The sequence below is a fragment of the Ranitomeya variabilis genome, chromosome 1 (assembly GCF_051348905.1).
Source record: "Ranitomeya variabilis isolate aRanVar5 chromosome 1, aRanVar5.hap1, whole genome shotgun sequence".
Lineage (NCBI taxonomy): Eukaryota > Metazoa > Chordata > Amphibia > Anura > Dendrobatidae > Ranitomeya > Ranitomeya variabilis.
Genome location: NC_135232.1, coordinates 935971557 through 935994171, shown reverse-complemented (window position 1 = coordinate 935994171; position 22615 = coordinate 935971557). Strand labels below are relative to the sequence as shown.

The 22615-nt window shown below is 42.1% G+C and overlaps 1 protein-coding gene across 1 annotated transcript; it reads right to left on the bottom strand.

The window, feature by feature from the left end:
- Positions 1–7903: 7903 nt before the first annotated feature.
- On the bottom strand, positions 7904–10485 carry LOC143790722 (uncharacterized). Its single transcript, XM_077279164.1, has 2 exons — positions 10376–10485; positions 7904–9901 (listed from the first exon to the last, which is right to left on the bottom strand). Exon 2 carries the CDS (start codon positions 9681–9683, stop codon positions 8253–8255), a length of 1431 nt encoding a protein of 476 aa, XP_077135279.1. The 5' UTR covers positions 9684–9901; positions 10376–10485; the 3' UTR covers positions 7904–8252.
- Between the last annotated feature and the right edge of the window lie 12130 nt (positions 10486–22615).

Below are 22615 nucleotides of genomic sequence, written 5' to 3'. Positions count from 1 at the left end.
TTTCTCCAAGCTGTTCTCCTTCCATTCAGCACTTTTTCCTTCCATTTAATTTTTTTCACTGCTCCTTAGGTCTCTTTGTAGGTCCTTCCGGAAAAATGCTCGGATTTCCATTTGACTCCCATTATAATCGTTACTGAGTGAATCTTTCAAATATTGAACATAATAAACACAAAATGTGCTGCTGTCATATGGTTGTGTTGAAAAGTCAGGTCTAATCTAGACTTTGTTCATTGTTATCAGAGTGAAAATGTCAGCCCTTTCTGTTGACAGGCAAAAGCGCCTCTCTGCTATAACCCCCTCGGCAGCACTAAACACCCACTCAGACAAGATGTTTGTGGCATGTAAACAAAATACTTCCAAGGAATAGAGGGACAGCTCATGCCAGGTTTCCAGCTTTGATACCAAATAGCTGAAGGTCGCAGAGGAATTATTAAGTACGCTGGTTTTGTTGGCAAGTTATTGCTTGACCATCTTTAAAACTTTTATCTCCTTGTGAAAAATACCCAGTCATCATTGCATGGACACTGGGAGGGTGTCATAAAATTGATCCAAGACTTTAACAATGTACCCTTGCCTCTGCTGTGTGTTTTCCTTACCTCTGCTGCATGGTTGGATAAGGAGAAAGCTTGCTCCTGCCGCTAGCATTGTCTGATGGGAATTTTGATGCGACCATCCAGGCTGAGAACAATCAATGAATGAGCTGCTGCAAGCTTCAGTGAGCAATTGTGACCTCATCAGGAGTTACTGCGGGTCACTGAGGCTTTGTTCCCAGCATGGCCTCTGAACTGCGGTGACCTCAGCATCATGAGCAAAAGTCACTGAATTCCCTGCAATTTAGCTCTGTGAGGTCACTGCAGAGCAAAGATCTAAGAATTTTATCAACATATTTTAAACAATGGCCTTTTGGCACCATTTTAGAAGGCCTTTCTGACTCAGGAAGAAGAGATGCAAAGTTCTCCTTGTAGCATGGCAGAGCAGGGGAGAATTATGAGAGCCTTCTTCAGCACTTGGGACCGAGGAACAGCGCTAACTATACAGATGCTTCCCTGGAGCCACACTGATGACATCCATGTGTGTAATCCATGTGCATGTCTGTGGGATGTTTGTGGCCCATGTGTCTGTTAAAAATGGAAATATAGTGTATTTTGCCCATGGACACATGTTCCATGGAAACACACTGACATGTGCACAGGCCCAGTCATTTGAATTAATCTACGTGTGTAAGTGTCTCCGGTATGTGTGAAAACTGTCACCAGACATAAGGGACACCCTACATGTGAAAGAGGCCTTTGCTGCTTTCTGTGACATTTCGGTAGTAAATAAGACTAAAAAAATTGTTTCCAAATTTGGCTGGATTAAATAAGTCAAACATAGAGCATTAAGTGCTTTTTGTGACATTTTTGTGATATATAAAACTCCAAAAATATTTTCAGTATTGAATTACTCATCAACTTATCCACTCAATGGTATTTAACCCTCCAGAAAAAGAATTTCAGTATTAAATTGCTCATCCATAGAGTATTACATGCTCTGGGAGCCAAGGCTGGTCAGAAGAGACAAGGGGGCGAGCCAGGGCAGAAGAAATGCTAGCAGGTCCACTAGCCACAAGGTATTGACAGTTGGCATCCCGAGGGAAGGTAGTCATGTATGACTTGCAGCGGAGATGTGGATCCATAGAATAGTTTGCTACATGTCATCGCAGCTAGTTCAATTAGTGGGCAGTAGAGATGGAGCACTTGACTTGAAAGTTGTAAGAGCTGACAGCTGGAACCAGGGTCACGTTCCTCAAAATAAAGGGGAAGCATCACTGTTATGCTATGGGTGTGATCCAAAAAGGAAGGTAGCAGGATGAACTCTTCTTGCGTAATGAACATGCCTGGAAGAGGCTTCTTGAGGTGGCTTGAGACTGGGGTACCACCGCCAAGAGATCGGACTGTCCTTGGAGTTCCCCACCTTCTGTGCGGGAACACGTGATGGTGCAGTTGACACAAGGGGCTGTCGCCCATTTTTACATGTCGGGCGCTAAGGTACTAAGGTACCTGGGAATTGGGCTTCAGGAGGCAGGTGGAGGCGCTCCCCCAGACTTCTGAGGAAGGATAAGAAGAAGTAAATACCTGAAGAGTATTACTGTACTAACCTCCTTATCGTTTTTTACTTTGTGCAAAGCCTTTGTGAGTGTAGAAGTGCATCAAATACACTTTAAACATATTTACATTCAATTTTTTTTCTGGATTGAATTTGTCATCCATAGATTAATGCATAATTTGTGTAACATTACTGTGGTATCTAAAAATAAAAATAGCCTTACAATTTTTTTATGGATTCAATCATTTGTCCATACAGTTTAACGAGGTTCTTGTTACATTCTATATAAAACTAGAAAAAACTTTTAACTTTTTTTATGTATTTGATTATTCATCCATACAGTTCAATGTGATTATTGTTACATCAATTTGGTATATAAAACTCAAAAAAGGTCCAAATTATTTTATGGATTCAATTAGTTATCTATGCAATTTAACGCGCTTTGTGTAAAATTACGGTGGGTTAACTTTTTTAAAAACCACTAAACCTGGTTTAGTTTGCAAAATATTTTTGTTCCAAAAATGTACTATTGTCATATATACTTTAGAACCTGCTTTCTGTGAATTTTTGTTAATTTGAAATAAAAAACTAAATTGGCCTGCTACATGTAAGGAAAGCTCAACTTGTTAGTTCAGTGGTTACTGAAAGCCTACTCAGATTTGCTAGAGCTTTTGGTCAAGGTACACCACGTTAGTGCTTATTTCCGCAAGTCAGCTACAGCAACCACTGCTCTGGAAGTGCTGCAGCAGTACACGCAAGTGCACATCACTGACTCTTGTGAAACAAGACCACGAGCTGGAACTGACACTGCACGTGCTGGCAAGGTTGCGTGAACATAAGTGGCCAGTTCTGGTATACCATCTCAAACCTCACCCTTCAGTATTCTGGTCAGCCTTCACACATAGCAACTGAAGAGTGGGCATGCATGTTTTACATTTGTGCAGTCTCCAAGAGCTGGAAGACTCAACAAAGATGGTGATTGGCGATGACGCCATCATCAGCGTAACAATCTTGCTTATGTGCCTACTTAAAAGTTGTTGCTGACAATTAAACATGAAGCTTTGCATGCAGACTGTCAGGTGGAGACAGAGGAAGACATGAGACAGGGAAATACTGCCCAGCCTCGTCTCAACTAATCTGCTCAGTGCAGATTGGGTAACAATGAGGTGGTGAAGGCTGAAGAAGAGGAGGATAAGGAGCTGGCTGCAAAGAGACTAGTACCAATGCAAGCATTGTCCCCACTCTCTTACATGGATGGGCTGAGAAGGGGAATGAGGATGAAGAGATTGAGGAGGAGGAGATGGAAAGTAGTCATGGTGGAGACAGGGAAGTGTTGGCTGTAGGGACTTTGGCAAATATGGCTGTCTTTATGTGCAGCTGCCTTTCCCATGACCTTCGTGTTACATTCATCTTAGCTAAAAAAAGAGTTGTTCACTATGGTTGTACTGATTGTTCACCCTGCTAGACCTGTGCTACAAGGGTAACTTTGCATCTCTTCTTCCCAAGGCAGAGATATCTTCTAAAATGGTGCTATGCCAGAAAACCAAGTTGAAAATATGTTGAAAAAATTATTTGATCTTTGCTGTGTGGTGAACTCACTGAGCTGAACTCAATGATTTTTTCTCACGGTGCTGAAGGCATCGCAGTTAAGGGGCTCAGCTGGGAAAGCAGCCTCAGTGACCTGTGGTAACCTCGATGAGGTCATCACAGCTCACTGATGCTGCATTTGCAACAGGAAAAACATCTACCCAGTGAATACAAATAGTCAAATACCAAAATATCAAAAAAGACCAATAAAATGTCTACATAGGCCTGATCCTAAAATATGGTATTTTTTGATGTTTTGGTACTTTACCATTTGTATTCACTGGGTAGGTGTTTTTTAATATTGGAATAATTAAAAATGCTTTTTTAAGGGAATATATGTTCACTGCATTTGCAGCAGCTCATTCATTAGTGGTTCTCAGCCTGGATGGTCACATCTTGGCACCGTCCAAGTTGATAACTATTTATCTCCAGACATGGATTAAGGCATTGGACAGAACAAGTGAATTCATTGCTATTTTAATTTTTTGCTTTATTACAGAAAACGTTAGCTTTAATGGAATGGGCATTAGGTGAATATAACTGTTGTGGAAAAGTATGTTTTGCTTTGATTTCAAATAAAATAATTTATACTTTTGTGTCTATTTACAATACAACAATAGTATTACTAATGGATAGGAATCTAATAGACACCTCTCCTTTACTAAGCCGTGGGCTTGATGTCACCAGACAAAACAAAGGTGACATCAACCTCACAAATATTACCCCACTTGTCACTACTGCCAGACAAGTGGTAAGAGCTGGACAATGCATCATAATTTGTGCATCTAATAGATGTGCCTTTTCTGGGTGGCTGCAAATGCTATTTTTTTAGGTTGGGGGGGGCAATATCCATGGCCCCTTAGCAGTCTGGGAACATCAGCCCCCAGCTGTCTACTTTAGCAAGGCTGGTTATCAAAAACAGGGAGATCCCACTCCATTTTTTTAATTATTTAGTTAAATAATTTAAAAAACAGCATAGGGACCCCTTTTTTTCTTGATAACCAGCCTTAATGATGCTGACAGCTGTTGGTTGTAGCCCACAGACGTCAATTTTGCCTGTCTGTTTTTTTTTCAAAAATACATGTGAATTCACAGCATTTTTAAATTTATTTATTCATTTATAGCATAGGCGGCAGCCGAAGAATAATCCCATCAGCCTCAGCATTCTCTCACTGTTATTAGAGGCAGCAGGTGTAGACTGATTGGAGTAAAAGCCTTATGAGCTGCTGCCTGCTTTCACTGTTATCAGTTGGATATAACTCTCAACAATCTAGATCACGCAAAGTCATTATTGCCCTCAACTCCTCTTTGGTCAGACCTCATCTGGAATACTGTGTCCAGTTTTGGGCACCACATTTTAAAGAAAGACATTAACAAACTGGAGCAAGTTCAGAGAAGAGCGACCAGAATGGTGACCGGTCTGCAAACCATATCCTATGAGGAACGGTTACAGGATTTGGGAATGTTTAGCTTGAAAAAAAGAAGACTGAGAGGAGACTTAATAGATGTCTACAAATATCTCAAGGGCTGTCACATTGTAGAAGGATCATCTTTATTCTCTTTGCACAAGGAAAGACTACAAGCAATGGGATGAAACTGAATTGGAGGAGACACAGATTAGATATTAGAAAAAACTTTTTGACAGTTAGGGTGATCAATGAGTGGAACAGGCTGCCATGAGAGGTGGTGAGTTCTCCTTCCATGGAAGTTTTCAAACAGAGGCTGGACAGACATCTGTCTGGGATGATTTAGTGAATCCGGCTTTGAGCACTGGGTTGGACCAGATGACCCAGGAGGTCCCTTCCAACTCTACCATTCTATGATTTTATGATTCTATGATCTCCCCTGATTGTGCTGATTGCTGACAGAGCAGGAGAGAATGATGAGAGCTACCATCAGCACCCGGTGCTGGGGAACAGTATTAATTGTACCGCTGCTTACCTGGCACCAGTACATGTGGTACTGAAACAGCACACAGGTGGCACACGGTTGCCACATGTATGCCACAAGTATTACACACATGTACACATGAACACTGATATCTCTGTTGCTCGTTTTTCCGATATTGTACATATCAGGACTTGTAAAACCAACCTAACACTGTATGGATGACCAGTTGAATCCAGACAAATTTTTCAACACTTTTGTTTGCGTCTTATATACCACCAAAATGTGACAGAAAACACCTAATAGTCTATGGATGACTTATTTAATCCAAAAATATTCTTCAACGCATATTTGGAGTGTTACATGCTACAAAAATTTTACAAAAAAGCACATAATGCTATTGTAATAATTATAGGGGATAACTCAGGAGACTCTTTGTGTGGAACAAGACAACTACAGGACACAGTTTTATAAGTGGTAAAGTCTATATTATCACACGGTGATTCAAACAGGTGCAGACAGAAACTTAAGTCCACAACACTTGGTGTAAATATTAAACGCAGCTTAGCAGTCTATAGGGAACTTCAGAGGAAAATGCAATCACCCAGAAAGTCTATGAAGCACAATTATTCTTGAGGATATTTGACATGAATAAGTCCTTGTTTTAGTCCAAACACAGATAGATATGCTTATAAGGCAGTTCAAATAATATCTTTGCTCAACCAGGGAGGCCTGGGTAATAGTCTCAGGTTATTGCAGAGCAGCAACAGCTTACATGTCCAGCAAATGCAGATGGAAGTAAACACGAGCAGCAGATAAAGGAGGATTACTGGAAATTGGTATATGCAGCAGGAACTCAGAGCAGAGTAGCAGGATCACCACACATGTTCACAGGAGCAGGTATATAGCCAGGGAGTCATCAGAGTCAGGAGCTGGATGCAAGGCAGAATACTCTAGCACAGACTGAAGGCTGGGGTGGAGTTTTATAGCAGGAAGACACAGTGCACATGAGACCAAAGATGCCATCTTGGAAAAGGGCAGTAATGCACAAAAGGTAATAAAAAAATGTTCAGAGTCCTGACATTACTCCCTCCTTAGAAGCGGCCTCAGGACGATCCTGTACCTGGTTTCTCAGGGAATCTCTGATGAAAACGAGAAATCTTCTGTTGGGAATTGATGTTTTTCAAAGGTTCCCAAGAGTCTTCCTCAGGGGGATATCCCTGCCATCTTATCAGATATTGGAGCCGATTCCTGCGAATCCTGGAATCAATAATTTCCTCCACCACAAATTGTTCTTGCCCATCAATCACCACAGGCTGCGGAGGTGGCACAACACGTCCATGGAAGGTATTAGGAGATACAGGCTTTAGTAAAGATACATGAAAAACTGAATGTACCTTCATAGTCCTAGGCAGCTTCAGCCAGCAAGCCACAGACTCACAATACCGTTGATCTTGAAAGGGCCAATGAATTTCTGTCCAAGTTTTTGTGAAGGAACGTTTAACTTCAGATCCGCCCGGCCGGAAGCGCCGGTAAATGCCGCTGTCTGCGTTTGACAGCGGCATTTAACTAGTTAATAGCAGCGGGTGAATCGCGATTTCACACGCTGCTATTGCGGAAACATGTCAGCTGTACAAAACAGCTGACATGTCCCGGCTTTGATGCGGGCTCACCGCGGAGCCCTGCATCAAAGCAGGGGATCTGAACTCGGACATACTATCCCGTCCAAGGTCAGAAAGGGGTTAAAGACAAGATTAATATCCACAGGTGGGTTGGCCAGAAATACATCACCGTCATAGGCCTCCCTGCTCTCCTTCCACAAGTCCTGATCGTGGATAACTCCGATGAAATTGGCATCAGATAGAATGGTCTTGGACGGGGCTCCAGGTACGGAATCCACAGCATGGATTCAGGATAAAGCATCAGCCTTCCCATTACGAGAACCTGGACAGTACAAGATAACAAATTTAAATTGATTTAAAAATAAGTTCCAACGAGCCTGACGAGGAGAAAGAAATCTAGCGGATCTAAGGAACTCTAAATTGCGATGGTCAGTTAGCACTATGATCTGGTGTGCAGCTCCTTGCAGATGATGCCTCCATTCTTTGAAAGCCGCAATAATAGCCAGCAATTCCTTGTCTCCCACATTATAATTCTTCTCTGCTGAGGATAATCTATGGGAAAAGAAAGCACAAGGATGTAGCAGACCCTTCTCTCCAGTTCTTTGGGAGAGAATAGCCCCCAAAGCATTATCAGAAGCATACACCTCCACAATGAAAGAAAGTGTTGGATCTGGGTGTATCAACAGCAGTGCTGATGTGAAAAGCCGGATTACTCACCGGTAATGCCCTTTTAATGAGCCACGACAGCACCCACTTTGAGAGAGGGACCCGCCCATAGGAACAGGAAACCTACAGAGATAAAAGGGCGGCCCCCCTCTCCTCCTCAGTTGTTTTTCAGAGTACAAGAGGAACCGCCATTGTTAAATTAGTATACATTCTTAATTATTAGTACATTTTATTATATCTATAATCACCCATGAGAATATTTTGTATTAATAACTATACATATCTACAAGGGTGGGAAGTGACAGGGTGCTGTCGTGGCTCATTAAAAGGGCATTACCGGTGAGTAATCCGGCTTTTTACCCTTCGCCACGACAGCACCCACTTTGAGAGACTTTCAGAGACCCTTCACCTGGGTGGGATTACCGTACTAAGGACGGCTCTCCCGAATGCCAAGTCAGAAGCGGAAGACAGATCAAGCCTATAGTGTCTATAGAAAGTTGAAGGCGACGACCAGGTTGCGGCCTTACATATGAGCTCGATGGGAATGTCTTTATTCTCCGCCCACGAGGATGATACGGCTCGAGCTGAATGCGCCTTTACTCCCTCTGGAGGACTTTCGCCTTTTGACAAGTATGCAAGATGGATAGCCTCTCTGATCCACCGGGACAAGGTAGCTTTCGTGACTCCATGGCCTTTTCGATGACCCTGAAAAGACACAAACAGAGCCCTACTCTGTCTGCAAGAGCGGGTTCTGTCTATGTAGCCCAGGACTGCTCTTTTAACATCAAGCATATGTAGTTTTTCCTCCTCTGAATTTGCTGGATTATCATAAAAGGAAGGTAGAAAAATCTCTTGGGCTCTATGGTATTTTGTAGCTACCTTAGGGAGGTATGAAGGATCAGGTTTGAGAACTATCCTATCCTGATATGTTATTAGGAATGGAGGGTCTATAGAGAGGGCCTGGATGTCACCCACTCTTCTGGCAGAAGTTAAGGCTATCAGTAAAGCTACCTTGTATGTGATGTTTTTAAGAGGGATAGAATATAAAGGTTCAAAGGGAGGACCAGATAAGGAGTCTAGGACTAGATTCAGGTCCCAGGGTGGCAGGCGTGGAACATGAACCGGTGTACACCTCTCGCATGCCCTAATAAATCTAGTTACCCATCTATTACTAGCAATGTTAGCACTATAGAGGGCTCCCAGGGCAGACACTTGAACTCTCAGAGTATTAACTGATAACCCCATCTCACGACCTTTCTGTAAAAATTCAAGGATTGGTTTAATAGGAACCTTAGAGAAGGGTTTTGTATAGAAGTTGAGGAATTTTCTCCATACTCTGCTATAGATTAGAGTTGTAGATTTTTTTCTGCTCAACAGTAATGTATTGATTAGTTCTTGAGAAAACCCTCTTAAAGTTAGTATCTGCCTCTCAAGTTCCACGCCGTGAGGTGGAGGCCCTTTACTTGTGGATGGTAGAATGGACCCTGAAAGAGTAGGTCTGTAGTCACTGGCAGAATCCACGGATCGCAAACTGACATCGCTCGAAGACAGGAGAACCAAGGCCTCTTTGGCCAAAATGGAGCTATCAGAATCACCTTTGATCTTTCTTCTCTTATTTTCTTGATCACCAAAGGAATTAGCATCATTGGTGGGAAGGCGTAGGCTAGATCGTAATTCCATGGATACTGGAGCGAGTCTACTAGATCTGGACGATCTGCCACATTCAGGGATGCAAACATTGGTACTTGCCTGTTGCTCCTGGTCGCAAATAAATCTATCTGCGGAAGACCCCAAATGTCCACTATGTTTTTGAATATGCGAGGATTGAGGGTCCATTCTCCCTGGCGGAGCGTGTGGCGACTTAGAAAGTCGGCCCTTGAGTTTTCTATACCTCTGATGTGGACCGCCGTGAGAGATAGAAAATTGGGTTCTGCTAGATCGAAGATGTCTGCCGCTGAACACATGAGACTTTCCGATCGCGTTCCGCCTTGCCGATTTAAATACGCGACGACAGTTGTGTTGTCCGACCGGATCTTGACATGAGAACCTCGAAGCTGAGGAAGGAAAGAATTTAAAGCATAATATACTGCATTTAACTCCTTCCAATTGGAAGACTGCTGAGTCTCTAAAGGAGTCCAGCAACCCTGGGCTATATTTTGACCCAGATGGGCTCCCCACCCCTCTGGGCCTGCGTCAGTAGTAAGTATTTTAGGGGACCTAAATGCCCATGAGACTCCTCTGGACAAATGGACTTTATTTAACCACCAACGAAGTGAATGAAGTACGTCTTCAGATAAGGTGATTTTTGAATTTAGATGTTCCTGGAAATGAGACTGAGCATGAAGCACCTGGTGTTGTAGGGTTCTGGTATGGTATTGGGCCCATTGAACCGCAGGAATGCAGGAGGAGAGAGAGCCCAAGAGAGACATGGCCTCTCTGAGGGACATACGAGGATTTGATCTTGCCGTAGCGACCTTTGAAACTATGATTAACTTTTTGGATTCTGGTAAAAGACATTTTTGACTTACAGAGTCCAAGACTAGTCCTAGGAAGGACTGACGAGTTTCTGGAAGAAGTCTGGATTTTTTGAAGTTTATAATCCAACCTAAGGCCTGCAATGATGAAACGGTATTAGACAAGCGTTTTTTACATTGAGATGCTGAATTACCAATTATTAAGAAATCATCTAAATAGGGTACAATTAATGTGTCTTGATGACGTAGATGGGCCATCACCTCTAGCATAAGTTTCGTGAAGATCCGAGGCGCCATAGATAGGCCGAATGGCATGGCCGTAAATTGGAAGTGACGGATCCGGCCTTGTAGAACTACTGCAACTCTGAGATATTGTTGGTGTTCTATATGAATTGGAAGATGATAGTACGCATCCTTCAAATCCAGACCTGCCATAAAGCACCTAGGGAACAAGAGTTTTATAGTAGATCTTATAGATTCCATCTTAAAGGTGTGTTCAACCAAAAAGGCATTTAGTCTTTTTAGATTAATTATAGTACGAAAAGTACCATCAGGTTTTGGAACCAAAAATAAAGAGGAATAAAACCCCCTCCCTTCCTGGTTTATTGGTACTTCGATGAGAACATTCTTTGCCAAAAGGCTCAGAATTTCTAACTGAAGCGCTTCCTGTTGTTCCGGCGCTTTTAGAGATGTTACTACAAAGTTGTCTTGTGGTAATTTAAAGAAATCTAATCTTAATCCAGATTTTATTAGCTGAAGGATCCATTGATTCGAGGTTATATTTTCCCATTGATGATAAAAGAATTTCAGTCTGCCACCTACTGGGTATTCATCACTGATGGTATCTCCCCCGCTTAGATGTTTCGGGATTACTATATAAGGCACCTTTCGGTCTGGTTTCTTTTGTTTCCCACCGATCTTTTTGGGCCTCATACGGCCTCCTCCTGTTAAATGGCCGTCTTCTAAACGCTCTCCTATAAGAAGGAAGAAACTGTTTAGGAAAGCCCTTCCTTCTTTCTCCTGCCTTGTTAAGTAGGTCATCCAGAACCTTCCCAAACAAGAACTCACCCTGGCATGGGATTGAACATAATCTGGGTTTTGATTGTGCGTCTCCCTTCCATTCTTTGAGCCAAAGGGCACGACGAGCTGCATTAACCAGACCTGCTGACCTGGCTGCTAAACGGAGGGAGTCCGCTGAAGCGTCAGCTAGAAATGCTGCGGCACTTTTAATCAGAGGCAAGGATTGAAGAATCTTATCCCTTGTGATCTTGCCTTTCACCTGTTGTTCAAGCTGGTCAACCCAGACTAATAGGGACCTGGCTGTACACGTGCCTGATATGGCCGGTTTAAAAGCTCCAGTGTTTGTCTCCCAGGACCTTTTTAGAAGAGCTTCTGTTTTGCGGTCTAAGGGATCTAATAGAATCCCTGCATCTTCCACAGGTAGAGATGCCGGTTTCGAAGTTGACGCCACCGCTGCATCCACCTTCGGGACTTTAGACCACACTGCCAATTCCTCATCGCTGAAGGGGTAGCGTCTTTTAGAAGAGGATGGGAGAAACCCCTTCCCCTGTTTGTCCCATTCCTTCTTTACAAGGTCTTTAACGGCAGAAACTACAGGAAAAGCTCGCCTCTTTTTATGACCCAGGCCTGCAAACATAATGTCCTGTGCAGATTTAACTCCCTTAGTGTCTGGACACCCCATAGTGTTCCTTACAGATTTTATAAGGTTGTCAATGCTCTCAACTGGAAAACACGCTCCACCTTCATCCTCAGAGGAACTAGGAGATGATCCTGAGGTGTTGGAGGATTGAATTAGGCCCTCTTCAGACTCTGAGCTAGAGATTGGAGATAGGTGCTTAGTGCCCTGCTTTTTCAAGGATTCTGACCCCAGGGACTGTATTTCTTGCCGTATTAAGGCTCTAATATCTGTGGCTGTAACAGCTGCCTCATCCTGTAAGGTCTGGCTGATACAGGATTGACACAGCCTTTTAGAATATGTGTCAGGTAAGGGCTGCCTGCATAGAGCACATTCTTTATGCTTGGATTTACTAGTCCTTTTAGCCTAGGGGAAAATCAGAGAAGGAAGGGATCAGCTTATGGGAAAAGGATTATAACACTCACCCAGTGAAGCTATTATATTCATCATTATACCGGATTAGGAGATGGAGACACTGTGTGGGGTCTGAGTACTGCATCCGTACTTCTTGATTTACTTCTGTGAGTGTCAGATCCATCCATGGAATGACCACTCCGTTTAGCCGCTGACTTTAAGCTTTTAGCGCTACTTTTGTCAGCGCTATCACGTTCCACAGCAAGTGGAAGCTCAGTATCTGCCGGGGACGACATATTGAGCAACTAGCCCTGTGCCCCGGCGTTTTTGAATCGCGCGGTCCCAGGCAGCGTGCCGCGCCCCCCGCGAACCGGAAGTGCACCAACACTTCCGGTTCAATGAAGCAGCGCAGACTTACCCGCGCACCAGAGCCGGCGCTGCCGCTTTCTGGAATCGGCGCCCCGTACACACAGGCTCCCTCCATAGGCCGGGCCTTCCATGCCCGGAACCTGCCGGATAGTGCCCAGACGAGGGGGGAGGCTGCATGCAGTGGCTCCCCCGCCGCTGCTTCCGATGCCGCAGCCCCTGCTGTCACCGAGAGAACCACGCAGGCGGATGTACCGGCTCGGGTAAGAAAAAGTGGAGGCGCTCCAACCACCTCCATCTGTAGGTAATCCAGAGAGTTCCGATAGGAACAGGAAACCAACTGAGGAGGAGAGGGGGGCCGCCCTTTTATCTCTGTAGGTTTCCTGTTCCTATGGGCGGGTCCCTCTCTCAAAGTGGGTGCTGTCGTGGCGAAGGGTAAAACAGATCTTAAGCCGATCAAAAGCTTCTTGAGCCTGTGATGACCACTTAAAGGGCTTTTCCTTCTGTGTCAAGGAAGTAATGGGATGGACAATATCAGAAAAATTTTGAATGAAGCGTCTGTAGAAATTTGCAAAACCAATAAAATGTTGGACCTCCTTAACGTTCTTGGGTACCGGCCAGTCAAGCATAGCCTGAATCTTATCAGATTCCATGTTCAGCCCCTGGGGAGAGATGATATAACCTAAGAACTGTATCTCAGAATGATGGAACTCGCATTTCTATGGCTTAATATACAGATGCTTCTCTTTCAGACATCTTAAAACAGTTTTCACATGTTCTTCATGTTCCTGTAAGGAGTCAGAAAAGATTAGTATATCGTCCAAATAGATCACCACAAACTGGTCCAACAAATCTCTGAAAAATGTCATTAGCAAGGTGTTGAAATGTTGCAGGGGCGTTACAAAGCCCGAAGGGCATCACAAGATATTCAAAGTGTCCATACCGGCATCTGAATGCTGTCTTCCACTCATCCCCTGGACGAATACACACCAAATTTTAAGCCCCACGAAGATCCAGTTTAGAGAACACCTTAGCATGGCGGACTCTTTCCAGTAATTTGGGAATCAGAGGCAAAGGGTAACGGTTTCGTACGGTTACCTTATTGAGTTCCCGATAGTCAACACAGGGTCTCAGGGTCCCATCCTTTTTTACAAAAAATATAGGTGCCCCTGCTGGTGAGCAAGAAGGACGTATGAAGCCTTTGGTCAGATTTTCATCAATATACTCCTTTAAGGCTTGAAGCTCAGTTGCCGCCAAAGGGTATACGTTACCAAAAAGTATAGCTGCCCCAGGAAGCAGCTTAATGGGACAGTCATAATGCCTGTGTGGAGGAAGCTGATCTGCATTCTTCTTGTCACAGATGTCAGAGAACTCTTTATATGCTGGAGGTAAAGAAAATACCTGTACATGTGGTTCTGTAGCCGTGGACTCAGGGACAGCTTCTGTTAACGCTGAGTTGCTCCTCGTTGGAAAGATAATCTCCTTGGTCTCCCAGTTAATAATTAGGTTCTGAGAATGCAACAAAGGAATGCCTAACATCACAGGAAAATGAGAAGAAATTAGCAAGAAAGAAAGTTGCTCCTGATGATTTGGCTCCAACAAGATTTCAAGGGGTACGGTCTCCTGATTCACAGGCCCAGAGATTAAAGGTGACCCATCCACTGTTTCCATGGTAATGGGAGAGGCTCTTTGCTGAATTTCAATAACATGTTCCTTGGCAAATGCGATATCCATGAAATTACCACCTGCACCAGAGTCAATCATAGCTGCACTGGAAATCCACTGTCCTGAACACAGGATCTTAATAGGGAGAGAACAGTGAGAGTTCTTTTCCTTAAGCTCCTTGGGGGATGAAGTCATAGAAAGTGAATGGAATACAGAGTTTAAAGGCAGACTGCATTCAGAGATGTCAGATTCATCATCACAGTTGCCATACTCCCCTACTGCTGCTAGCACCATGATACGCCGTCTAGGACACTTAGGGCAATTGATCAAGAAGAGGTCAGACTGGCCGCAGTAGAAACATAGACTTTCACAAAGGTGATGCTCCCGGCGCTCATTGATCTCACGCCTCTGAACGGAATCAATTTGCATGGGCACCGCCTCCTCCTCCCGAGATGTTTTACCTGCAGGCTCTTTGGAAGGAAGGGAAAAGTTAGAAATACAGTTATATGCCGCAAACCTCTCCTGCCTACGCTCAGTAAGGCGAATGTCTATTCGCACACAATGCTGTATAAATGTCTCTAGCTCTTGTGGTGACTCAGAGCAAGGTAGTTCATCTTTTACAATGCTAGACAGACCCCTTTTAAAAATAGGCAATTGTGCATAAATGTCCCAATTGGTATCTACCGCTAATCTCCTGAATTCAGTAGCATACTCAATAACAGAACATTTAGCCTGGCGTAAAGACAATAAAGCAGATTCAGCGGTTGCACGGTGATTAGGGTCATCAAACAATATTGCCATAGTGGCCAAGAAATCATCCAAGTTATTTAACCGTGGGTCAAGAGACTCAATCATTGGATTCGCCCAGGCGAGCGCTCGTGCGGCAGCAGCATTATTACACACAATACTTTGGATCTATCATTAGGAAAACGGTAAGCATGCACATCAAAATATAGCATACATTGATTCACAAAGCCACGAAATTTGTCGCGATCACCATTAAATCTGAATTGGGGCAACTTAGGTGGGCTAGCTGGTGGCGGTTGCCCAGAGGGTAAAGTCGCTTGTGCAGCTATTTGCGTGCTTATGTCCTGAAAAGCCCATCCATACTGGGACTCTATGCCAGCAAGTTTGTTTTCTTGGACTGCCATGCGGGTGCTTTAGTCCTGCAAAGTCTGTACAAACACTTGTTGATTGTATTCAAAGCTTCCAAACTTCTTTTGCAGACCTTCCACATCTTTCTGCAGTGATCTAATTATGGAAAACACCTGCTCTAATCTGCTCTCTGCAGTCATTGTTCCAGCAGTCTCCTCTTTTTTTGGCTAGAGTATCCTGTAATAATTATAGGGGATAACTCAGGAGACTCTTTGCGTGGAAAAAGACAACTACAGGACACAGTTTTATAAGTGGTAAAGTCAATATTATCACACGGTGATTCAAACAGGTGCAGAGAGAAACTCAAGTCCACAACACTTGGTGTAAATATTAAACGCAGCTTAGCAGTTTATAGGGAACTTCAGAGGAAAATGCAATCACGCAGAAAGTCTATGAAGCACAATTATTCTTGATGATATTTGACACGAATAAGTCCTTCTTTTAGTTCAAACACAGATAGATATGCTTATAAGGCAGTTCAAATAATATCTTAGCTCAACCAGGGAGGCAGAGCAGCAACAGCTTACATGTCCAGCAAAAGCAGATGGAAGTAAACACGAGCAGCAGATGAAGGAGGATTACTGGAAATTGGTGTATGCAGCAGGAACTCAGAGGAGAGTAGCAGGATCACCAGACAGGTTCACAGGAGCAGGTATATAGCCAGGGAGTCATCAGAGTCAGGAGCTGGAGGAATACTCTAGCACAGACTGAAGGCTGGGGTGGAGTTTTATAGCAGTAAGACACAGTGCACATGAGACCAAAGACAACATCTTGGAAAAGGGCAGTAATGCACAACAGGTAATAAAAAATGTTCAGAGTCCTGACAGCTATATGGATGACTAATTGAATCAAGATTTATTTATTAATGCTTTTTTGTAGTCTTAAATACCACCAAAATGTCACAGAAAGCACCTAATATTGAATGCATAACCAATTGAATCCAGATTTTTTTTTTTCAGTGCTTTTTTGTAGTCTTAAATACTACCAAAATGTCTGTAGTCTTATATACCACTGAAATGTCATAGAAAGCACCTAAAACTCTATGGATGACTAATTCAATCCAGACAAATTTTACAATGCTTTTTTGGAGTCTTATATACCACCAAAATGTGGTAGAAAGTATCTAACAGTGTATGGATGACTAATTGAATCCAGACAAATTTTTCATCACTTTTTTGGAATCTTACATAATAATAATAATAATATTTATTTTTATATAGCTCTAAAATATTCAGCAGCGCTTTACAGCTTGCACACATTATCATTGCTGTCCCCGATGAAGCTCACAATCTAAATTCCCTATCAGTATGTCTTTGGAATGTGGGAAGAAACCAGAGTGCCCGGAGGAAACACACACTAACACGGGGAGAACATACAAACTTCTTAGGGGGATTTGAACCCAGGACTCCAGCGCTGCAAGGCTGCAGTGCTATCCACTGAGCCACCGTGCTTACATACCACAGAATTGAAACAGAAAGGTAACAGAAATCTCATAATATTCTATAGATGACTAACTGAATCCGTAAATTTTTCTCAACACTTTTTTGGAGTGTTATATACTACAGAAATGTAACAGAAAGCACCTAACACTGTCTGGATGACTAAATGAATTCAAATAAAATCTTCAACACTTTTTTGAAATGTTATATCACACCTAAATGTACCACAGGCTACGTAATTGTATATGGATGAGTAATTGAATACAGAAAAAGGTTTCAAGGTTTTTTTGGAGTGTTATATAACGCAGAAATGTTCCATATACCATGCGTAAGGGTCAGCGGATTGCACTAAATAAATTTAATGGAGACGTGCAATTGCAACCCGGGGTCCACCTTGCATGAAACTGCAGCTAATGTGAACAATGGCGGAACACACAGCGAGCGATTGCTAGCACACACAGAGTTAAACGTCACTCAGTGAACTACACACAAATCTGTGTCACTTGCACACAGAAACGGAATAGATGCTCTGCAATAGAGCAGTGTTATTCACACACAGTAACAGAATAGATGCTCTACTATAGAGCTGAATCACTCGCACACAGTAAGGGAATAGAAATGATGCTAGATACGATTCCCTGTTGACCTCACAGGGGAATAAAACACACACACAGGGTAAATAGCAAACAGTGGTCACACAGCCAGCTAAACCACTGAACCAACTCCTCCTTGGAGGTGCCGGAATACTAATGGCTAGACACCAGCCCTGAATCCATACAGACAAACTCCTCTCCAGAGGTGCCGGAATTCTAGCTGCTTACCACTGACCCTGAGCACATGCTGGCAAAGGCCACACTGGAGCAGAGTCCCATACACACATGAACCAAGATGATAATAGAGCACCGATGTGCACCTGTGAGAGCCTTTTATACGTAAAGCTCGAGTCTCGTTGGACAGGACCTTGCCTATGGACCAATCCGGAGCTGCCACATCACTAGAGCAGCTGATGACCGAGCACCAAAGAGATGGCACCACCTCACGGACATGCTCAGTAACGTGATTTCTGGACTTAGGCTCCGGAGCACAATGCTGTACGTGTATATCAGTGGTTACCATAGACTTAGCAGGAGAGCCAGAAGTAACCACATGTACAGCACGAACCAGAGCAAGACGCTGTGACCAGTGTCTGTGCTGAGCAGTCATCCCAGCAGCCGGGCCTGAATGGGAGACCACAGCACCAGACAAGGCTTGGGATCTATCCTCCACAGTGGAAAAATCCTGGTGCCTAACACCATGTTGTAGTATTTGTATAAGTAATGGAAAACAGAAAAAAATGTCAAGGCTTTTTTGGAGTGTGATATAACACAGAAATGTTCTACAAAGCACCTAACACTCTATGGATGGCAATATAATCAATTTTTTCACCCGCACCCAAAAAATTTGGTCAATTGCCTCAGCTTTATATAGTGTATTTAGAAATGGATTGCAAAGCCTTTGTTTGTGCCTAGAGACTGTATTCAGCCACTCTCCCTGTTACTGCAACTCTCCCTCCCTAAGCTTAATGCAGATTGTATTTGATACAAACTGCAAAGCACTTGATTGGCCCTTAGAAAGATACAGCTTAAGCACCAGTATCAAGACTACAGGTCTCGGATTTGTTAAACTGTGCACACACACGCCTGACAAGCATTCTGTTCCTCCAATAAGAACTGTAACTTACATATTTAATGGTGTCAGTGTGCCAAGCCTGGTGGCGCCTGTCCTTTTATAACCCCTGATGATGTCACATGGCCAGCCAGTCACAGTAATGCCACTAGCAAGATGGCTACAACATTATAGTAATGCACAGGCAATCCATGCATGCTTATTGACAGTGCAACAGGTGCCAAACATGAGGGGCGGGGATTTGAGTTTGAAATCGATCATCACCTAATGCACGTCAAGTAACAAGCTTAGTCAGGTGCCAAATGGTATGGCTGATACTTAGAAACTTTAGGCACAATGCCCAGCATGACAGAGTATCTTGTGATCTGAACTAGTGTCTGTATCAAAAAATAAGTCCATGTGAATGCACCATAAAGCTTAAAACTGGACATAATGCATATTCTGGAAATTCATAAGTGTAATGAAAAATAAAAAATATAAAAATATATTTTTTTTTGGTATGTAGGATGAAATTTAAAATTTTCACATAACGAGGCAAGCTTTGAACTTCAATTTCATCCACAATGTATGCATTTAATATATATTGCATATCTTACACTCACTACATTACAGAGACATAGAAACAATTAGTGTCTATATGATTTAAAATTATACATTTGTAATTATTGTATTCTACATTGGTAAAATTTTTACTGCATTTTATTCCTTCATATCTTCTAGCTTAATTTAATATTAATGTTGCATCAACCAACAAGCCATACGTACTAATCATCTGATATGTTGTAGAAAACAACTTATAACTCAAAGTACATAAGTGTCAAAAACTAAAATATACAACATAAACGTAAACTTAAAATGCACATACAGCATAATGATACACTTGTGCTCAAAAGTTTACATACTCAGGTAGAATTTTTGTTTTCTTGGCCTTTTTTCAGAGAATATGAATGATAACACCAAAACTTTTTCTATACTCATGGTTAGTGGTTGTGTGATGTGCCATTTATTGTTAAACTACTTTGTTTTCTCTTTTTTAATCATAATGACAACCCAAAACATCCAAATGACTCTGATCAAAAGTTTGTATGCCCCATTTCTTAATATTGTGTATTGCCCCCTCTAACATCAATGACAGCTTGAAGTCTTTTGTGGTAGTTGTGGATGAGGTTCTTTATTTTCTCAGATGGTAAAGCTGCCCACTCTTCTTGGCAAAAAGCCTCTAGTTCCTGTAAATTCCTGGGCTGTCTAGCATGAGCTGCGAGCCGTTTGAGATCTCTTCAGAGTGGCTCAATGATAATGAGAACAGAAGAATGAGATGGCCACTCCAGAACCTACACTTTGTTCTGCTGTAGCCAATGACAGATCAACTTGACCTTGTGTTTTGCATCGTTGTCATGTTGTGCAGCTTCCGGGCTGAAGATTGCAAGTAAAGCCATGTGAATGCACCATAAAGCTTAAAACTGGATACAATGAATATTTCTGAAAGTGTATAAAAAATATTTTTTTTTGTTCTGTAGGATGAGGATTAAAGTTTTCACAATATGATGCAAGTTTTGAACTTCAATTTCATCCGCAATGTATGCATTTCATGTATATGAAATATAACTGCCAAACCTAAGGTTTCTATCTATTACAAACGGTCTGTTGCCTAAGTGAAATCTGAGAACTAATATTAGCAAAACATCTAGAAACCCACGGCATTCATCCTCTTGATTCATCACTAGTACGAAAGATCATTATCTTAAATTTAAAGAGCATTGTATACCTTTTTCAGAAAATATAACATGTGGTTGTTAAAACCATAACGGATAAAACAGATATTTTTTACACAAATCAAAGCATTGCCTGAGGCAGAGATTTATACAATGGCAAAATGTAATCCAAAATGGCTGCTCAAAGTCAAAATCTAATCTGTACAATTCTCTAGATGTATTTTATCACAATAATAGGTCCCTTAGTAGTTTTCAGGTTGGCAGTGAGGAGGAAGGGGAAGAGATAACATAATGTATAAAACAGAAACATTTATCAAATTCTATTCTAAAGTTTTCTTGGCAGGTTATGATGACCTTCAATGAAGCTTTGCACCTACTGAATGCAAAAAAGAGGACAGAGACTTCATAAATAGATGATTAGAACAGTAGAACAAAGCCCTAAGGAGGTCTTTCAATTGAGTTTGTCACTCATATTGAATAATCTCTAGAACATATACAATCTTGACTATATAAAGACATTTAAAAATATATTATTCTCCAAAATAGATCCTCATTATATATTTCTGCATCGCTTTCATTCTATGATGATTTCATGCATATCTTTAATGTCATCAATGTCCTTTTATGTCTTTGCAATTTTAAGTAAGTACCTTCCCTTTTCACTAGGGAATGAGAACGTTATCATACACTTCACTACATTACAGACACATAGAAACAATTAGTATCTCTATGATTTAAAATTATACATCTGTCGTTATTATACTCTACATTTGCAACATTTTCACTGCATTGTATACCTTAATATTTTCTAGCTACGTTTAATTTAATATTAATGCTGCATAAACCAACAAACTAACAAGCCATATGTACTAAGCATCTGGTATGTTGTGGAAAACAACTTATAACTCAAAGTACATAAGAATCAAAAACTAAAATATACAACATTAACGTAAACTTAAAATGCACATGCAGCATAATTATACAGTTGTGCTTAAAAGTTTACATACCCCTGCAGAATTTTTGATTTCTTGGCCTTTTTTCTGAGAATATGAATGATAACTAGTGTTGAGCGATACCTTCCGATATCGGAAAGTATCGGTATCGGAAAGTATCGGCCGATACCGTCAAAGTATCGGATCTAATCCGATACCGATACCCGATCCCAATGCAAGTCAAAGGGACGAAAATATCGGAATTAAAATAAACCCTTTCTTAACTTGTAGGTTCATTCTACATGAAGGAAAACAACTAAGAATAATGTAGGATGTATTGGGGGACGTGGCGGAGACATTAAAGGCACAGAGGTTTAGCCCAATCTAATAGAATAGCAGGATTTTGTTTTGTTTTTTATGACGTTCGGCGTTAGAAAGATTTTGACTATGTTAATTTTTTTTTTATTTTGTCAGATATTGATGTTTCACTACTTCCACGCCCTTCACCTTCTTTTTTACTTCTCCCACACTTTCTTCTTCATTATCCTCATCATCAGCTTCTTTGACATCAACTTCTTCACCTTATTCATCTTCTTCTTCATCTTCTACCTATTATTTTTTTTGTTACATTGTTCATATTCTTTTTATTTTACTATTATCTTCTTCATATTCAACTTCTTCATCATATTCTTATTTGTGACAGGCATTCCCGTAGTTGTTATCTATAAAAGTTTGAAGATTACACCTTCCATTCTGCCTGTCACAAAACAGTTACATTTGTCCGTGTTCAGTTTGGCCTGCAGCATCAGGCTTTATCCAGGGGCACCACGAGGAGGAACGGACTCACCCCCATACACTGCTTAGTCTTCTTCTGCTTATAATTTAGATAATATCTTTTGCTCTGATATTTAGTCTTATGCTTAATGTTCTTCTGCTCTTTGTTCTGCAGCCTCTTGTTCTTCTGCTTCTCGGTCTTCCAGGTCGTCGTCATCTCCAGGGTCGTCGTCTCCGGGGTCGTCGTCATCGGGGTGGTCCTCAGGGTCATCGTCTCCAGGGTCGTCGTCATCTCAGTGGTTGTCGTCTCTGGTGTCATCGTCATCTTAGGGGTGGTCTTCCGGGTCGTCGTCTTTAGGGTCTTGAACTTGGAAATGTAGCAGAAGGTACAAGAAGGCTGAGAAAATGCCGAGAAACAGCTGATGGAACTGGAACTCGGATGGCTACCCGAAGGTCCAAGAGCCAATGGAACTACAGAGGACCAGCTGATGTTACTGGAACCCGGTTACTAAGCAGGAGGTACCCGTGCCTGAAAG

Excerpts from the sequence above, each read along its gene's own strand:
- LOC143790722 (XM_077279164.1), bottom strand. The coding sequence starts at position 9,683 with ATGGACCCTCAATCCTCGCATATTCAAAAACATAGTGGACATTTGGGG.